At 35.8% G+C, this 16497-nt stretch overlaps 1 protein-coding gene across 2 annotated transcripts in view; it reads right to left on the bottom strand.

Moving 5' to 3' along the window:
• The window catches only part of MAN1A2 (mannosidase alpha class 1A member 2), a 175520-nt gene that overhangs the window by 63278 nt on the left and 95745 nt on the right, over window positions 1-16497 (bottom strand). For both annotated transcript variants that reach the window (XM_086717938.1, XM_025934471.2), the window contains exons 7-8: window positions 8586-8709; window positions 4196-4289 (exon numbers count right to left, since the gene is read on the bottom strand). In XM_086717938.1, the coding sequence (XP_086574064.1) occupies window positions 4196-4289; window positions 8586-8709 (218 nt within the window). The remainder of the gene's footprint in view (window positions 1-4195; window positions 4290-8585; window positions 8710-16497) is intronic.

Here is a 16497-nt window from a genome sequence, read left to right as displayed (position 1 = left end):
CTGTATAATTTCACTTATATGTGGAATCTAAAAAAAACAAACAAAATGAAAGAAAAAGTGACTCACAGATACACAGAACTAGTGGTTGCCAGAAAGGGCGGGGGGGGGGGGAGGCAATGGGAGAAACGTGAAGGGGATTAAGATTTACAAACTTCCAGTTATAAAATAAACAAGTCGTGGAAATATGATGTATAGCATAGGGGAATACAGTCAGTAATATAGTAATAACTTTGTACAGAGACAGTAACTAGACCTATCAAGGTGATGATTTCATAATGTATAAAAACACAGAACCACTATGTGGTATACCTGAAACTAATATAATATTGTATGTCAACTATAAATCAATAAAAAAAAAAGGAACACAGTGAAAAATAACCTGGTGGAAGCAACCCCAAAGTCATCAGCTGATGAATGGATAAACAACAGTGGTATATCCATAAAATGGGAGAATTATTCAGGCATTAAAAAATCCAAGTACTGATACAAGGTATAATATGGAAGAATCTTTAAAACATTTTGCTAAATCAAAGAGACCAATCACAAAAAACCACACAGTATGTGGATGACATGAGAAGTCTAGAACAGACAAATCTAGAGAGACACAAGAATAGATTAGTGGTTGTTTAAAGCTGCGGAGAGTGGGGAATAGGCAAATAGATGGGTGATAGCTAAATGGTACAGGATTCCTTTGGGGGTTAATGAAAATGTTCTAAAGTTGATGTTGAGGATGGTTATAAATACTAAAACCCATTCAACTGTATATTCTGAATGGGTAAATTATATGGCACATGTGCTATTTCTCAAAAGCTGCTTTAAAAAAACGTTTTTAATCTTACTTTAAAACTGATAGATGTCCATTATCAAATTTAGATTAATACAGATAAAAAGAAGAAAATAAAAACAAGCATTAAGGAAAAAACACAGATAACATATTTATCTAAGCCAAGTATTCTGTAACCTAACTTTTAATGGCTGCATAGTATATTATATCTGAAGGTACTACAATTTATTTAACTAAATCTCTTTCATAGGATGTTTAAAACTGCACTGTCCAATGCAACAGGCACTAGTCACAAGTAGCTATTTACTTAAATTAACTAAAAGTAAATAAAATTTAAATGCAGCTCTACATCTGTACTAACATTTCCAGTGCTCAACAGCATATGCATTTAGTGACACCTATACAGATAGCACAGATATAGAACATTTTTCTCATTACAGAAAGTTCTATTGGACAAGACTGCTTTAGAATGTTTCCAAATTATTCATATGATAAATAACTTCAAAGTTATTGCAAATAAACTTTATGTGTGTGTGTGTGTGTGTGTGTGTGTGTATATACATATATGTAGAAATATATATATGTATGTATATGTCCAAATTTCTTTGGAATAAATACCTAGAAATAAGTCGCTGGTTCAAAGGGCATACAAATTTTTCAGTTTTTGAAGCTCTGGATACAGGGATATGCCCATTTCCTTTATTAATTTAATAGATTAAGAATAGTGTCTTCTGTTTAAAAGCTGCATTGGGAATCACTATGTTGTATACCTGAAACTAATCCAGTTGACCCTTGAACAACATGGGTTTAAACTGTGCAGGTCCATTTACATACAGATTTTTTTTCAATACAGTATAGTACTGTAAATGTATTTACTATTCCTTGTGATATCCTTAATATTTTATGGATATTTTTTACTTTAAGAATATAACACACAAAATTTGTGTTAATCAACTGTTTATGTTATTGGTAAGGCTTTTCAGTCAACTACTAGGCTCCTGGTAGTTAAGTTTTGGGTGGGAGTCAAACTCCCACTTCCGACTGTGCCCCTAATCTCCACATTGTTCAAAGGTCAACCGTATAATATTGTATGTCAACTACACTTCAATAAAATAAATAAAATAAAAGCTGCATTGATTTATGGTGGTGGTGAAGCGGGAAGAGAGGGACAAAGATCTCTACAAATAGGACACCAAAGATGGTAGTGTTGCAAATTCTACTATAGTAGAATTTATATAGTAAATTATATAGAATTTATATATATAGTACCAGTCTGTACAGAAAGAGGATGTTGTCACATTACATTGTCTCCATATACCACATATCTTCAGTAACACCACTTTTAGGATTAAAAATGCACATCTGTTTATTGTCCATTTGTGTTCTGTTTTTTCATGAACCAATTTTTCTCAGTGTATCTTTCTATTAAGGATGATTATCTTTTTTATTATTATCTTATAAGAATTCTTGATATACAGAAGATATGAACACTCTGTTTTCCAAATACAATCAAATGTATTTCCTTAGCTTGTTATTTGCCTTTCCTAGGAAATGTAAGAGGTTAACATTTGGATAGTAAAAACTGATACCTTTTCTTTAAGTAGAAGGTTTTCCCGATTACAAAAAAAAAAAAATCTAGTATTTTTATGTTGTTATTTTTTACAGTTCAAGTTAAGCTTTACATTATAGAATATACACTGGCATATGACGTAAAGAAAGAATTGAACATAATTTTTTCCTGATATTAGAGTTATTCCCAAATCTTAATAAAACTCTAGGAGGGAAATGTACTTCAGAATTTTAATAAAATTCACCCAAGTTACTAAGCAGACATCCAAACCAGTCATCCTTATCTGGAATAAGAAAAGCACATTTTTATATTTTAGCAATGCTGTCTTTGGGGTTTTGTTTTTTCCAAAAAAGTATCATTTCCACTCAGTAGAGGCACAGATCTTGTATTTTCTTCAAAATAAAGAGAAAAATGAGCTACATGTAAAGAATTCCAGAAGAGGAAAAAGAAAAGTACAGAAGAGGAACCAAAGACTGAGATTTATTCCCAGATCCATGAAAGACACAACTGTACTGACCACTGTGCTTTCCTTTCACAAAATAAAAGACAATTTCCTTGAGAGGAGCCCCGAAGATTCCATGACAAATGTTTTCCTACTCTTGGTAGCAAACACCAGCATAATTTCTCACTGATGGATTAAACATTATTTTCCATACATAAAATTAAGAGATTGTTATTTTTACCTCATTTTCTACTGTTTCATTATGATTTCATTAGTCTCAAAAATAACCCAACTATGTCATACTAGGGGCAAAGTAACACGTTCTACTCTTTGTTTTCGTTCTCTATCTTTCAAGAGAGAATACCATTGGTAAACCCATATTTTATTTCAATTCTGCAAGTTCCACATTTCCAAATAAACATTATTTAAAAAATTTTTTTAAACCTTTATTTTTGAGAGAGAGACAGAGTGAGAGCAGGGGAGGAACAGAGAGAGAGGGAGACACAGAATCCAAAGCAGGCTCCAGGCTCTAAGCTGTCAGCACAGAGTCCGACATGGGGCTCGAACCCACGAACCGTGAGATCATGACCTGAGCCGAAGTCGGATGCTTAACCGACTGACCCACCCAGGCGCCGCAACATTTGTTATTTTTAAAAAATCTATTCCTTCGAAGATCAATTCTAAAGCTTTAAAACATCACCCTCTCATCAAACAAAATACCTTCTCCTCACCGAGGAAGTCACTTCTGCCAGTCTCACATCACAACTGGTATATGTCTGTACCGTAACACTTACCACATTATATTCCAGCTCCAACGACTTTGAAGTGTGTCTGCTTCCCCTGCTGGCCTGGGAGCTCCCTAAACTCAGACCAAGTTCTACATAGTTATCCCTCATCTCTAGTTTCATCCAAGCATTTGGCACAGAATCTGAATAATAAGACCTGGTATCTTCTGTTAAAATGACTGGACAAATCTTGTCCAAGAGCAACTGCGCCCCCCCCTTTCTAATCATTTAAGACCCTTGTTTGTTCTTCATATTCCTTTAATAAATACCTATCCAAAGCAATGCTCTTATTTACATGAAGCTAGGATTTATAAATGGGGGAAACCCCCCTTTTTTTTTTTTTTGCAAAGGCGGCACTATTTTTAACAAAGTACTTACACATTAATGGAGTAAAATACTGCTTTGTGACACAGGTTATTAGTGTTGCCATTTACACGTAGAAAAACTGAAGCGACAAAAGATTAGAAATTTGCCAAAGGTAACGGCACTAGCAGATCACAGGGTTAGAAGCTGAGGGGTTCCAACCATACGTGTGATGGACTTTTCACTACATCAAGCAAGTCTCCAGACAAATAACCTTTTGATATAGCATCGGCTGTACTAGAAATACTTACACTGACCCCAGCGACCTGTTCTTGGGTTCAAATAATTTGGATAAAGACCATTTGGACGATCCATTTTCTGAAGTAGTTTCCGAATATGCATGACCTTAACAAAAATAAAGAATACAATTAATAAAGTAAATGTCAACTAGGCTTTGTGGTTTTTCCTCACTCAGAGCCTACACCATCTCCCGTGTGTGTGTGTGTGTGTGTGTCTGTGTGTGTGGTGGTGGTGGTGGTGGTGGTGGTGGTGGTAGTGGTAGTGGTCAGGAAAGGCTTCTACTTTATAAATGACTCGTTATTTTTACCAGATGATATACCACCATTATTTAAAATTCAAGAAACAATTGAAAATATGAAGAGCACAGAAAAAAACTAATTTAAATGCCAACATTTTACTATCCAGAAATAACCATCAGAAACATCAGTAATACACATCATTCCAGACACATTTAATATGTACATATCTAAATATAAAAACAGAAATAATTTCATAGAAATGGAATCATAAAAGGACATTTATAATAAGAAGTATGAAACTAACCTGAATAGGTGAAAAAGTGAACTAAATTACTGAACTCTAAATATCGATCCCATAATAGAAATCCTGAAAATTCCTAAAATCCCCAAAATTTTGATTCCTGAAAGATCTCCCTAAAGCTACGGAGGAAAGAAATCACAAAAATACATTAAGAAGCTAGAAACTTTCTCAGGGACTTTATCTGCATTCATCTATACACTGGATGGATTTTGAGAGTGCACAAATGTATTCTACTCCTTGTATTCTTATTTGAGAATGTTCCTTTTGCCTCTGAAGGATAACCTGCTCAGTATGCATGACTTGGGGAAACATCTTCACAGAACCTTATATATACTTCATTATTTTCTGGCTTGAGCACAGCACAAATCCTGTTAGGACAATGTCCCGGTCATCTTTCATTTGGCTGGACTTTGTCATTAGGCGGTTTTAGGAACTGGCCCAAGGATGGTGTGTTGTCTGTGTTCTTTCAAGGCTGAGACCAACTCTATGTACAATCCCAATCTGAATAATTCCGTGAACCACGATTAGGCAGTTTGAAATGATGCCATTAGGGATAATAAAATATTACCTTCTTTTGTCTTCTGAAAATTAGGCATACGTTGAATCCTCTCTGCCTCTTTCAGCTGCCTTTCCTTTCTGAATATTTTATCCATCTCTTTTTTACTGTCAACACCTTTACTAGCTTGTCTCAATTTTGTCTTCTAAGTCCATCATTGTCTTTGAACACCTCCTTTGTACTGCTTCCAGTTTGGCTTTCATTTTTGGCGGTAACTGTTTCTTGCAATTTGTTACTGACAGCACATCTTAACTGTCTCTGAGCACTCTATTTCTGTTGATATACTCGTTTCACAGAGAGGAGGGCTTCATTATCTTCCCTCTCATGGCGATGTTCGGTCAGGATTTAATTGCCATTTCCTGAGAAGTATTTTTGGGGCATCTCTTATATATCCTGTTCCTTCCCTCTTTTTTTCTGATAATATACCTCTGTATAAATTCTATCCTTGTTCTCTCCTGATGAATTACTCATTGTTATTTTCCTTGAACCAGCTATTTACACAAGGATGACATAAAAGGCCAGGAAGAGACCGGACGCCTTTGCTTTTCCCCAGATAACCGAGACTAGCAATGCGGTAGCACTGCTCATAAAAGAAAATGTGTCATGCATTCTCTTCCCTCACCGAAGTTTCCTGAGAATTCTGTTATCCTAGCTTCTCAACACGCCTGTAGAAGGGTCCAAAGAAGCACCCACCATCAGTCCGTGACCCTGTTCTCAATGCTGCTAATGAGGACTTCGGTTCTGCACCTCTAGATATACCATTTATTTCAGGGAACTGTGCTCTTCTGGTTTTTTATTCTTGAAATCTGCAGCCACAAATATCCTCTCTTGTTTCCCAAACCTCTCTGCCCTTGATTACGGCAACCTTTTCTCCTATTTTGTGGTGTGAAATATCAAGTATCTCTTAATTCTGTTAAAAAGGGAATTTGCAGTTCTCTCTCTCCTTCCTGTCACTTTTAGGTGATTCCTATCTGTCAGATCCTCTACTTCAGAAATACCATACGCTAGATTACCTTCATTTTATACATTTATCAGCTTTTAATCTCTTCATGCTTTTTCTTGGTTTCCACTATGATGGTCTCCTGCTTTTCCACGTTAGTAAATCGGTTTTCAATTATGTAAAGTCACTGCTTTGCTGTTTTTCATTTATTTATTCATAATAGAAATATAACGTTTTAAGATCTCAATTTGTTTCTTCAGTTCTGCAATCTTTTTGTATCATTATTTCTTTTGAGTTATAATTTTACTGAGTTCACTTGCTATTATAGTATAAATTACAGTGACTTCATGAAATTTGAAAGTGGGCTCTTTATCAGTCTTTTACATGCTATTTACCACCACGGTTTTGTTACTACCCTGTTGCAGTATGTTTATATACTTGCCACGTTTTCCCTCTGCGTCTTGCTCACGTTTAACAGGGTCGGCTCTGACCTGAACTTTGGTTTGATATGTTACAGCTGCAGTGTCTCTGAATTCATCCCTACTGTGTCGGGTGGGTGAGAGGGGAGTATTCCTCCCCTCCTGGACACAATTTGAGATCTGGAGTCCCAGTGTTCAGGGAAGATGGAGGCAAGACCCCTCGGGAGCTGTGGACAAGTGAACACCCCACACCCTCGGCACTGGTGTCCTCTGTGAGATGGACTGATGGGGAGTGCCAGGAATCTGATGACGTGCTTCCTTTGCCCAGTAAGGGTTCAGAACAAGGTGGGAAACAGATGTTAAGTACCATGCCACAAGCTTTCTGCTTCTTGGCTGTCACATACTTATGACATGAGACTGCAGCCTCTCCTCCTTTCATTGCTATGGATAAATGTTTGCCGGTCTTTAAGATTTTTGTTAATTTCATCAGGAAAAGAAAAATTCTGTGTCTTCCCTCACTGCTGTCTTCACCTGCAAATTCTTCTCAACCAATGAAAACAGCTCACACATAGAAAGGAATATATACAGATTCCACTCACATCCCAATATAAGAAATGCAACACTACAAACACCTTTGCTGCACTGTTTATACATTTACAGAGCACGGACTCTGTCCTGGCTGTACTCACAGTTCTGAGTTTTATGTTCATCACTTCTGAATCCCCACACAAAACATATTATTCAGCTCTGCTTGTTTTTAACTTTTTAAAAAAGGTTGTATCATATTCTTTTAATTGATAAATATAATTCAATTCTTCCTACTGCTGTACTGAATTTTATTATATAAATTGCTAATGCAAATGATTCTTCTATGTATAGTATGATGTAAATGTACATATCAAAGAGTGGAATTGCTGGGTCACAGGGTATACGTATTTTCAACTTCACTAGATTTGTCTTTTAAATTTAAGCCTTTAATGCTCCTCAAATGGTTATAATCTGCAATGCTGCCCCTGTCATAATGTTTCCACATATATATGGATCTATTTAAGGAACATTTATTCTGTTCATCAGTCTATTTGTCTTTATGCACCAACACTTCCCTGTGAGTGTCGATATGGGTAATGCAAACCCACTCCACATTTCTCCTCTATATAAATTCTAGAAGAATCTTGTCAAGTTTCATTTTTTTTAAAAGAAGCCACTGGAGTTCTAAGTGGCACGGAATTAACGCTACAGATCAATCTGGAAAAGACTAAAGTTTTTATGATACTGTTTAGCTGTACATGAACAGAACATCCTTCTCCATTTACTTAGGTCCTCCTCAATGTCATTCAAGTGTTTTGAACTTTATTTATCTTTTGTTAAGCTTATTTGTAAGGAAGTTACACTCTTGTTCCCATCACGTAAAGTTCCTACCACGTATGTGTTTGTTAACATTGATACTTTCTTGCCTGTTGTAGTTGGTGCAGAGAAATGCTGGTGATTTTTCGTATCTATATTGATCTTCTATTCAAAACTGTAAATATGCTCTTATTTCTAATAGTTTAAATACAGATTATTTTAAGATTTCAGGTGGATAATCATGTAATCTGTGAATGATTATTTTTTTCCTTCTTCCTTTTCAATTCAATTCAATTCTTTAACTTTCTGTTCACTTTGTTTTTCTTGTTCTGGGGCTAGGGACACTGCAACACTATGCTGAATAGAGATGGCAACAGAATTTTCACAAAACTACTAGTGGTTACACTTCTCAAATAACAGTAAATATTGTAAAGAGAATGGACATTCCTTTAGATAGTTTAAAAAGAAAAAAAAAGGGGGGGGGCCCAGAGTACTGACATACACCTTCCTGGAAAGGCAAACATTTTCCAAGCAACGATCGTTCGGTAAATCTTAAAGAACTCTTTTATGATAAACAAAGAGAAGGCGGCGAGAAAACTGACCTTCTTGTAGTAGACGGGGTCCCCTGTCAGGTAGCTGAGGTGGACAAACTCCATGTGCAGTGTACCAAATTCGGCAAGAATGCTGCTACCTGCAGATGCCCAGCCCCAGTTCCGCCCTACTCCACTGAGGGAAGGCAAAGGTCAAAGGAGACAGAATTGGAAAAAGACCAGAACATTTTTGTAATGAGTACATAAACTTTAATTCTTTTAGAAATTATTATATCGAACACAATAGCTTGTTTATATCTAACAGATGATTATTTATAACTTTTTTTGAATAGGTACTATATCCACATGTTTTAAAAATCAAAACAATACAGGAAAGTATACAGTAAATAAATAGATTTCATCCCTGAACTCTCACGTCTCTTCACCCTATCAGGCCCCACAGATAATCACTTGCATTAGTTTCTTATGTATTACTATGCATATATAAGCAATCCAAATATCTATTATTTCCTCCTCTATTACACAAAATATAGCAAAGTATACATACTCCTCTGCATCTTGCATTTTAAGATACACTGCAGGGGTCTTTCCATAATCGGTTCATCAACAACTTTCTCATTTTTTTTTTAAACAACTGTACAAAATTCTATGATATTAATGATTTTCAATTTGAATGCCCCACCCCAGAGGCATATGAAAATGTGTGAGAGCATTCTGAGTTGTATCGAACCTTGAAGGTGCAATTTACGTTTATTGTGTTAGGGCCAAAGATGTAACGTGCCTGAGAATGGTTAAGTCAGTGTCATACAATAAAGAACTGTCCTGCCCCAAATGCTGATATACATGTGTAAAACACCACTATATTACACAAACATAATTTAATCAATCCTCTGTTGGTGGTCCTTCATCATTTTTCTAATATTTTGCTATTAATAAAGACTCTGACAGTGAATAATCTTATGTACATCTTTTTTGTGCTTATATATTCTTAGGGTATCTTCCTGACTTTTTTCAGCCTGCCTTATAATTTACTGGAAGCTAGACTATATAAATGAAAAAGCACAGACACTTTGAACATTATATTCTTTCTAAAGGTTAAGTTCCTTCTGAAACACAGGTTGAGTGCAGGCAGACTTAAGGGGAGTCTATTTCCATTTTACCTCTATTTCTAGGGAGTGCCCTCTGGGACCGCGGCTGGAAGTCTGGGGTGTTAACAAGCGCCCTTTACCTTGGCAGCCTTAAACACTAATATCTTTCTCCCCAGTACCATGTGGCTGTTACATTTTTTTCTTTGCCCTTTAGCCTCCAACCACGATTTCCTTCTAAGTTTCCTTGAGTCTTGCCCCCACGCACATAAAGTTGCAGAATCAACCAACAATTTGAGGGAAATGTATAAATTGCTGAGCTTAGAAATTTCTCTGCAATTCCTTCCTGTCTTGAGATTTTGTCTCTCATGCCTCAGCCACTCTGGCAACTCTACCTGAGCATAGTCTCCTCTGCCCCAAATGACCACCCCTTGAGGCTTGGCCTCTCTGCCTGCACAATGATTTAAAACATGTCCTCAGGAAAAAAGCCAATATTTATATGGATATGACCTTCTCCTAGAGGTCCTCCCTCAGTTAGTTGCTCCAATGCCATTAAACTGCTTTGCTTAGCTGTTATGATTGGTTTTGTTATGGGAGGACTAGTCTGGTAACGGTTGGAACAGGAAGTCTAGGCTAATTATTCAAGTAGCAGAGCTCATGGATTATTTCTATGAGAACTCTAAACCATTCTCCAGGGTCTTTTCTACTTTCAGGAGGAAGCAAAAATACAAATCTTTCTCTTATTTTATATCCACTTGTATGCCGCCAATTCAATATACCATTATTATTTATCTGTCTTGAGAAAACATTAAAATAGATAAAGTTCCTTAATTATTTGGTGCTATTTTCATATTGGCTTTGAAAATATGCTAGGAAAATACCATAAATTTTTTTTTTTAGCTGGAAGTGAGAATCAAAGAAGAAATACGGATACAGTAAACTACATAGAACAGTCATTCATTTCCAAATATTAAGTGCCTAGTATGCTCTGGGAGATACAGTATTGAACCTGACATATAACATTTCTGCTCCTACATTAAATAAGACCATTTTAAATAGTGATAATTTCATACAGAAATTAGAATACTGAGTACTAGTGATAGAAGGTAAGTTAAAGGAAAGGTTCTTTATATATAGTGTTCAGAGAAACTGTTTCTGAAATGACACAATTTGCACTGAAACCTACATTAGGAGAAGGAGCCAGTGATGAACAGATCTGGAAGAAGAGAAATTCCAGTAGAGGAAACAACAAATGCAATGACCCCGAGGAAAAGGAGGGTGGCTGGTGTGGCTAGAGCTCAGGAAGGGGAAGTGAATGATACAGGATGAGGTTCGACGGCTAGATATAGTCCAGACTACACAAGAATTCTGGTAAGGCCATGCTAAATTAAAAAAAAAAAAAAAAATTCTGAGTGTAATGGAAAGTCATGAAGGATTTTAAGAAATATAACATCAGGGGCGCCTGGGTGGCTCAGTCGGTTAAGCGTCCAACTTCAGCTCAGGTCATGATCTCGCGGTCCGTGAGTTCGAGCCCCGCGTCGGGTTCTGGGCTGATGGCTCAGAGCCTGGAGCCTGTTTCCGATTCTGTGTCTCCCTCTCTCTCCCTCCCTCATGCTCTGTCTCTCTCTGTCCCAAAAATAAATAAACGTTAAAAAAAAAAAAAAAAAAGAAATATAACATCATATGTAAGGAATAAAGCGTACCATTAAGAAAGATTACCTAGGCATCAGTGCGGTGAATGGATTACAATGTGGTCAAGTATAAACACAAAGTCCCTAGGAAGTCTAACAGCTTCCTCTTACCTACAAAAACTTTCTGTCCAAAGGTCCCAACTTTGAATGCACTTAGAAGGAGTGCACTTAAACACTTTTCAAAACACTAAATTCTAAACAAGATTGTTCACATACTTGACACCCCACCTCACAGAAATGATCTAAAATGTTAAATTTGATATCTACCTATATTCCAACAACTTGGAAAAATAAAAAAATTAAAAAAAAAAAACCCTAAGAAGAAGGTATAACACTGGTGAGGTGATGAGCTGCCAAAAACAACCAGATCATCATTTCATCAAAATGTTGTAATTTTCAACTAATCAAAAATAAAAGGGGTAGATATTAAAATGTACTTATGTATATCAGAGAAACGGAACAAAAAATATGCAATCACTACCAAAAAACAAAAACAAACAACCAAGCAAAAACCACGATCTCTCTGGACTGACCACCAGCAACTGGAGTTTAAAAATGTTTGATAAGCTTCTGCTGATTTACAAGGCAAATCAACCTGTGTCCTACATCGTGTTAAATGTTTTTCATAATAAGTGATCTATATTTTGTTTTTGTTTTGTTCAAAGTCCATTGAAAATCTTTAATCAATGAATTCAAGGAATGAAATAAAGTTTTTAGCGTATTGCAATGATTAAAAACAAATAAGTCACACAGAGAAAGACAGATACCATATGTTTTCACTCTTATGTGAATCCTGAGAAACTTAACAGAAGACCATGGGGGAGGGGAAGGGGAAAAAAAAAGTTAGAGAGGGAGGAAGTCAAACCATAAGAGACTCTTAAAAAAATGAGAATAAACTGAGAGTTGATGGGGGGGTGGGAGGGAGGGGGAAGTGGGTGATGGGCACGGAGGAGGGCACCTGTTGGGATGAGCACTGGGTGTTGTATGGAAACCAATTTGACAATAAATTTCGTATTAAAAAAACAACAACAAAGCACGTGAACAGGTTGACACTGAAATTTACCTCAGCAAAGGAGGAACTAAAAAATTAAATGATGTAAATTCAACCAATGTATAATGTTTAAATGGGTATATCTTGATTTATAGGAAGACTCTTGATGGAGCTATTTTAAATTAAATATATTTATATATACCTCAGTGGAAAAAAATTGAGAAGACTTATGATTTTGCATCAGCTAAATTGGAAGAAATACTAAAGCCAATTAAAAATAGAAATTTTACACCAAAAAACCCCCAAATAATCCAATTAAAAAATGGACAGTGGATTTGAATGGACAATTTTCCAAAGAAAACAGAACAAGAGCCAACAGATACATGAAAAGATGCTCAACATCACTCATCATCACACCTGTCAGAATGGCTAAAATCAACGACACAAGAAAGAAGAGGTATTGGCGAGGATGTGAAGAAACAGGAACCCTCCGACACCACTGATGGGAATGCAAGCTGACGCAGCCACTGTGGAAACACTATGGAGGTTCCTCAAAAGTTAAAAATAGAATTTCCATATGATCTAGTAATTCCACTACTGGGTATTTACCCAAAGAATATGAAAATGCTAATTCAAAAAGATATATGCACCCATACGTTTACTGCAGCATTATTTACAAAAGCCAAGATAGAGAAGCAACCCAATTTTTCCACTGGATTAAAAAGATATGGTATATATATAGATATAGATACAATGAAATATTACTCAACTATAAAAAATTAAATCTTGCGATTTGCAACAACATGGTTGCATCTAGAGAGCATAATGCTAAGTGAAGTAAGTCAGAGAAAGACAAATACCATATGAATTCACTCGTATATGGAATTTAAGTAACAAAACAAATGAACAAAGGAAAAGATACAAAAAACAAAAACTCTTAAATACAGAGCACAAACTAGTGGTTGCCAGAGGAGAGGTGGGTGGGCAGACTGGCTGATGAACACTGAGAAATGTTTAGAACTGCTGAATCACTATAACATATACCTGAAACTAATATAACAAGGTATGTTCATTATGCTTGAATTAAAAAAAAAAAAAGTTTTATGTAGAAAATACTCTGAGTGAAAAGAATCACATCTGTGAAAATAGCCAGGCTAAAATATTTACACATTTTAAATTGCAAAAAAATGGAGAAGTGAGAATATTCTACTTTTGAGCAGAACTTCCTCTGAGCAACTGTAGAGAGAATATCTTCTCAAATAAAAGCATACAAAAGAGTCAACTGAAGGTGCCAATAATTTCAAATTTGGATAAATATACAAGGATATAGGTCTGTGTGTGTTTAGAAATGGTTTCATTTTGGGAAATCATTTTTGAACAGAACTATTTGAAAGGTCACCCAATAAAATAAAACTAATTTGTCAGTCTTTAAATGTAAGAAATTAAGTAAATAATTTAATTGCTCCTCCATTCACTCTTGAGTGTAATTGTACCCTTAACTGTACGCTTATAAATAAAACGCTTACTGGTTACCCTCATTATATGAACGGCATAACATGTTTTTTAAATTTAGTGTAACGTAAATATTTTCCCCATGACACCATTTAAGCGGGTGCACATTACTTTCTTATGTACTACCAAAATCTGCTTACCCAATCACGTTCCTCTTGGACATTCAATATGTACTTATGTCTCTGTTTTCATGAAATATGCTATGATAAATACCATTTCATATATGTCTCCAGTCCGTGCCTCCAATTACTTCCTTATAGTAAACTGCCAGAGGTGGAATTGCTGGGTCAAAAGGAATAGGTTTTAAGGGATTCTGATAGATACTGATAGACGCTTCTTCAAGGATGCTAGGTACAAGGAAAGCTGTGATGTAAGAATGACCTTCCCACATCCTTATCCACAAGAGGTGACATTAAAAAAAATAAATAAAGTCTTCCCTATTTGGCAAAAAATAAATGCAATGGTTTCCTTAATTTTTATTTTAATGTGAAATCTTATTTTTGTTACATTTCACTCAATGGGGGAGAAAGGAAAGGTCACAGAGTCAATGATTTAAAATTCAAAAGATATGAAACAGACTTTTAACTACAGAGAACAGATGGTTCCCAGAGGGGAAGGGATGTGGGGATGGGCTGAAGAGGTGATGGGGATTAAGGAGTGCACTTGTCTTGATGAGTATCAGGTGATGGTACGGAAGTGCTGACTCACCATGATGCACACCTGAAAGTAGTATTACACTGCATGTTAACTAACTGCAATTTAAATAAAAACTTAAAGAAAAAAAAGATATGGAACACAGCACAAAGTAAAAAGTCTCCCTCTAAGTCCTGTACTTCTTCCATTACTTCCCAGCTCCAAAGCTAACCTTTGTTCTTTCTCATCTAGTCTTTCAGAAAATTTCGTACCTACACAAGCATAATTTGAATTACTACATTAGGATTTAACTTCACTTTGTATATTGATTGGTCATTTATTTCTGTTTTTAATTTTCTATGTTTTCCAAACGTTTTGTGTCTAGTACTTTTTCAAATTTAAGAATGTCTTCAATTACAGATCAGTGATATTTTTTGTGGCTTTTTTTTTCATAGCCCCTCAGTCAACTCTGGTCTATTTATTTTTCTTTTCAAAGAAACACACTGAGGTATGACTTAATACAGAAATGCATCAATTTAGACACAGAGTTTCAAGAGTTTTGGCAAATGAATACACTGGGGTAAGAATCAAGCCAATCTCTCCAATCCTGTCCTCATACACCTTTGCAGTCAAATCACACTTTCCCTCCACCCAGTCTCAAACAAACCATTCATCTACTTTCTCACATTATTCATTAGTTCTGTATGTTCCAGAATTTTATGTGAACATAATCACACAGTATACATTCTTGGGCATTTGACTCTTTCATGCACCACATCTCTGAGATTCATCTATATTGCCATCTCCAGTAGTTCAATTCTTTTTATTACAAGGTGGTGCTCCATTGTTTTAATACCACAACTATTTAGTTATGCACCTGTTAGATAAACCCTGGCGTTGTTTACAGTTTGGGGCTATTAGGAATAAGGTGGTTATGAACCACCTCTGTACAAACATATGCTTTCGTTTCTCTTGGTCATGTATTTATCTTAGGAGTACACTTTCTGGGTCATATAATAATTCTGTTTTAACTGTATAAAACTGTTTTGCAAACTGGCTATACCATTTTATATTCCAGCAACACAGACTTAATATTTTGCTTTTTTGATGTCTATTTTTTACGATCAGGTCTTTAGTCCTCTTTCCTGCCTTCATCTGGACTGAGTGTTCTTTAGCAATTCCGTTTCTTCACTGGCTTATTTTTTGTGTGTATGACTGCTTTACAGATTACCATAGGTACCAATAACCGATCACAGTATACTTGCAAATCTCACAGCCCTTCCCACATAATGTAACAACACGACAATACCCTCGTGTCATCCTCTGTGCTAGTGTCATCACACACTTCTCTTCCACGTATATTACAGACCTTCAGTGTGACGTTATTATGCTTGCTTTAAATAGCCAATTATCTTTTAAAGAAAACTGTTAAGACAAAAAAAAGCAGGCTTTTTATATTTTTTATTTATGTATTTACTCTTTTAGCTGTTCTTCCATTGCTTTATGTAGCTCTGCCTTTCCACCTAATGTCATTAAAAGTTCCTTTAACATTTCTGGTAACAGAGTCCTGTTGGCAAAAAATTCTTTAAGCTTTTGTCTGTCTTCAAATGTCTTGATTTCACCTTCAGGTTTTTTTTAAATATAATTTCTTGTCAAACTGGTTTCCATACAACACCCAGTGCTCATCCCAACAAGTACCCTCCTCAATGCCCATCACCCACTTTGCCCTCTCCCCCACCCCCACCAACCCTGTTTATTCTCTGTATTTAAGAGTCTCTTATGGTTTTGAAAACTATTGTCAGTGATCACAGAATTCTAGACTGACTGTTCTCTTTCAGCACTTTCAAGATGCATTCCATTGTCTTCTGGCTTGTACTGCCTCAGACAAGAAGCAAGCAGTACTTCTAACCTTGTTCCTTGTGCGTAATGTCATTTTTCCTCTGGTGTTAAAAAAAAAAAAAAAAAAAAAAAAAAAAAAAGATTTTTTTTTTCATTGATTTTCACCCATTCATTAAGGCTTCTTTACCTTATTTGGGTTTCATCAAGTTTCT

This window comes from Puma concolor, chromosome C1 (assembly GCF_028749965.1).
Source record: "Puma concolor isolate L17-30 chromosome C1, mPumCon1.1.hap2, whole genome shotgun sequence".
Classification (NCBI taxonomy): domain Eukaryota; kingdom Metazoa; phylum Chordata; class Mammalia; order Carnivora; family Felidae; genus Puma; species Puma concolor.
The sequence above is the reverse complement of the archived record's forward strand: the minus strand, read 5'-3'. Positions and strand labels throughout refer to the sequence as shown.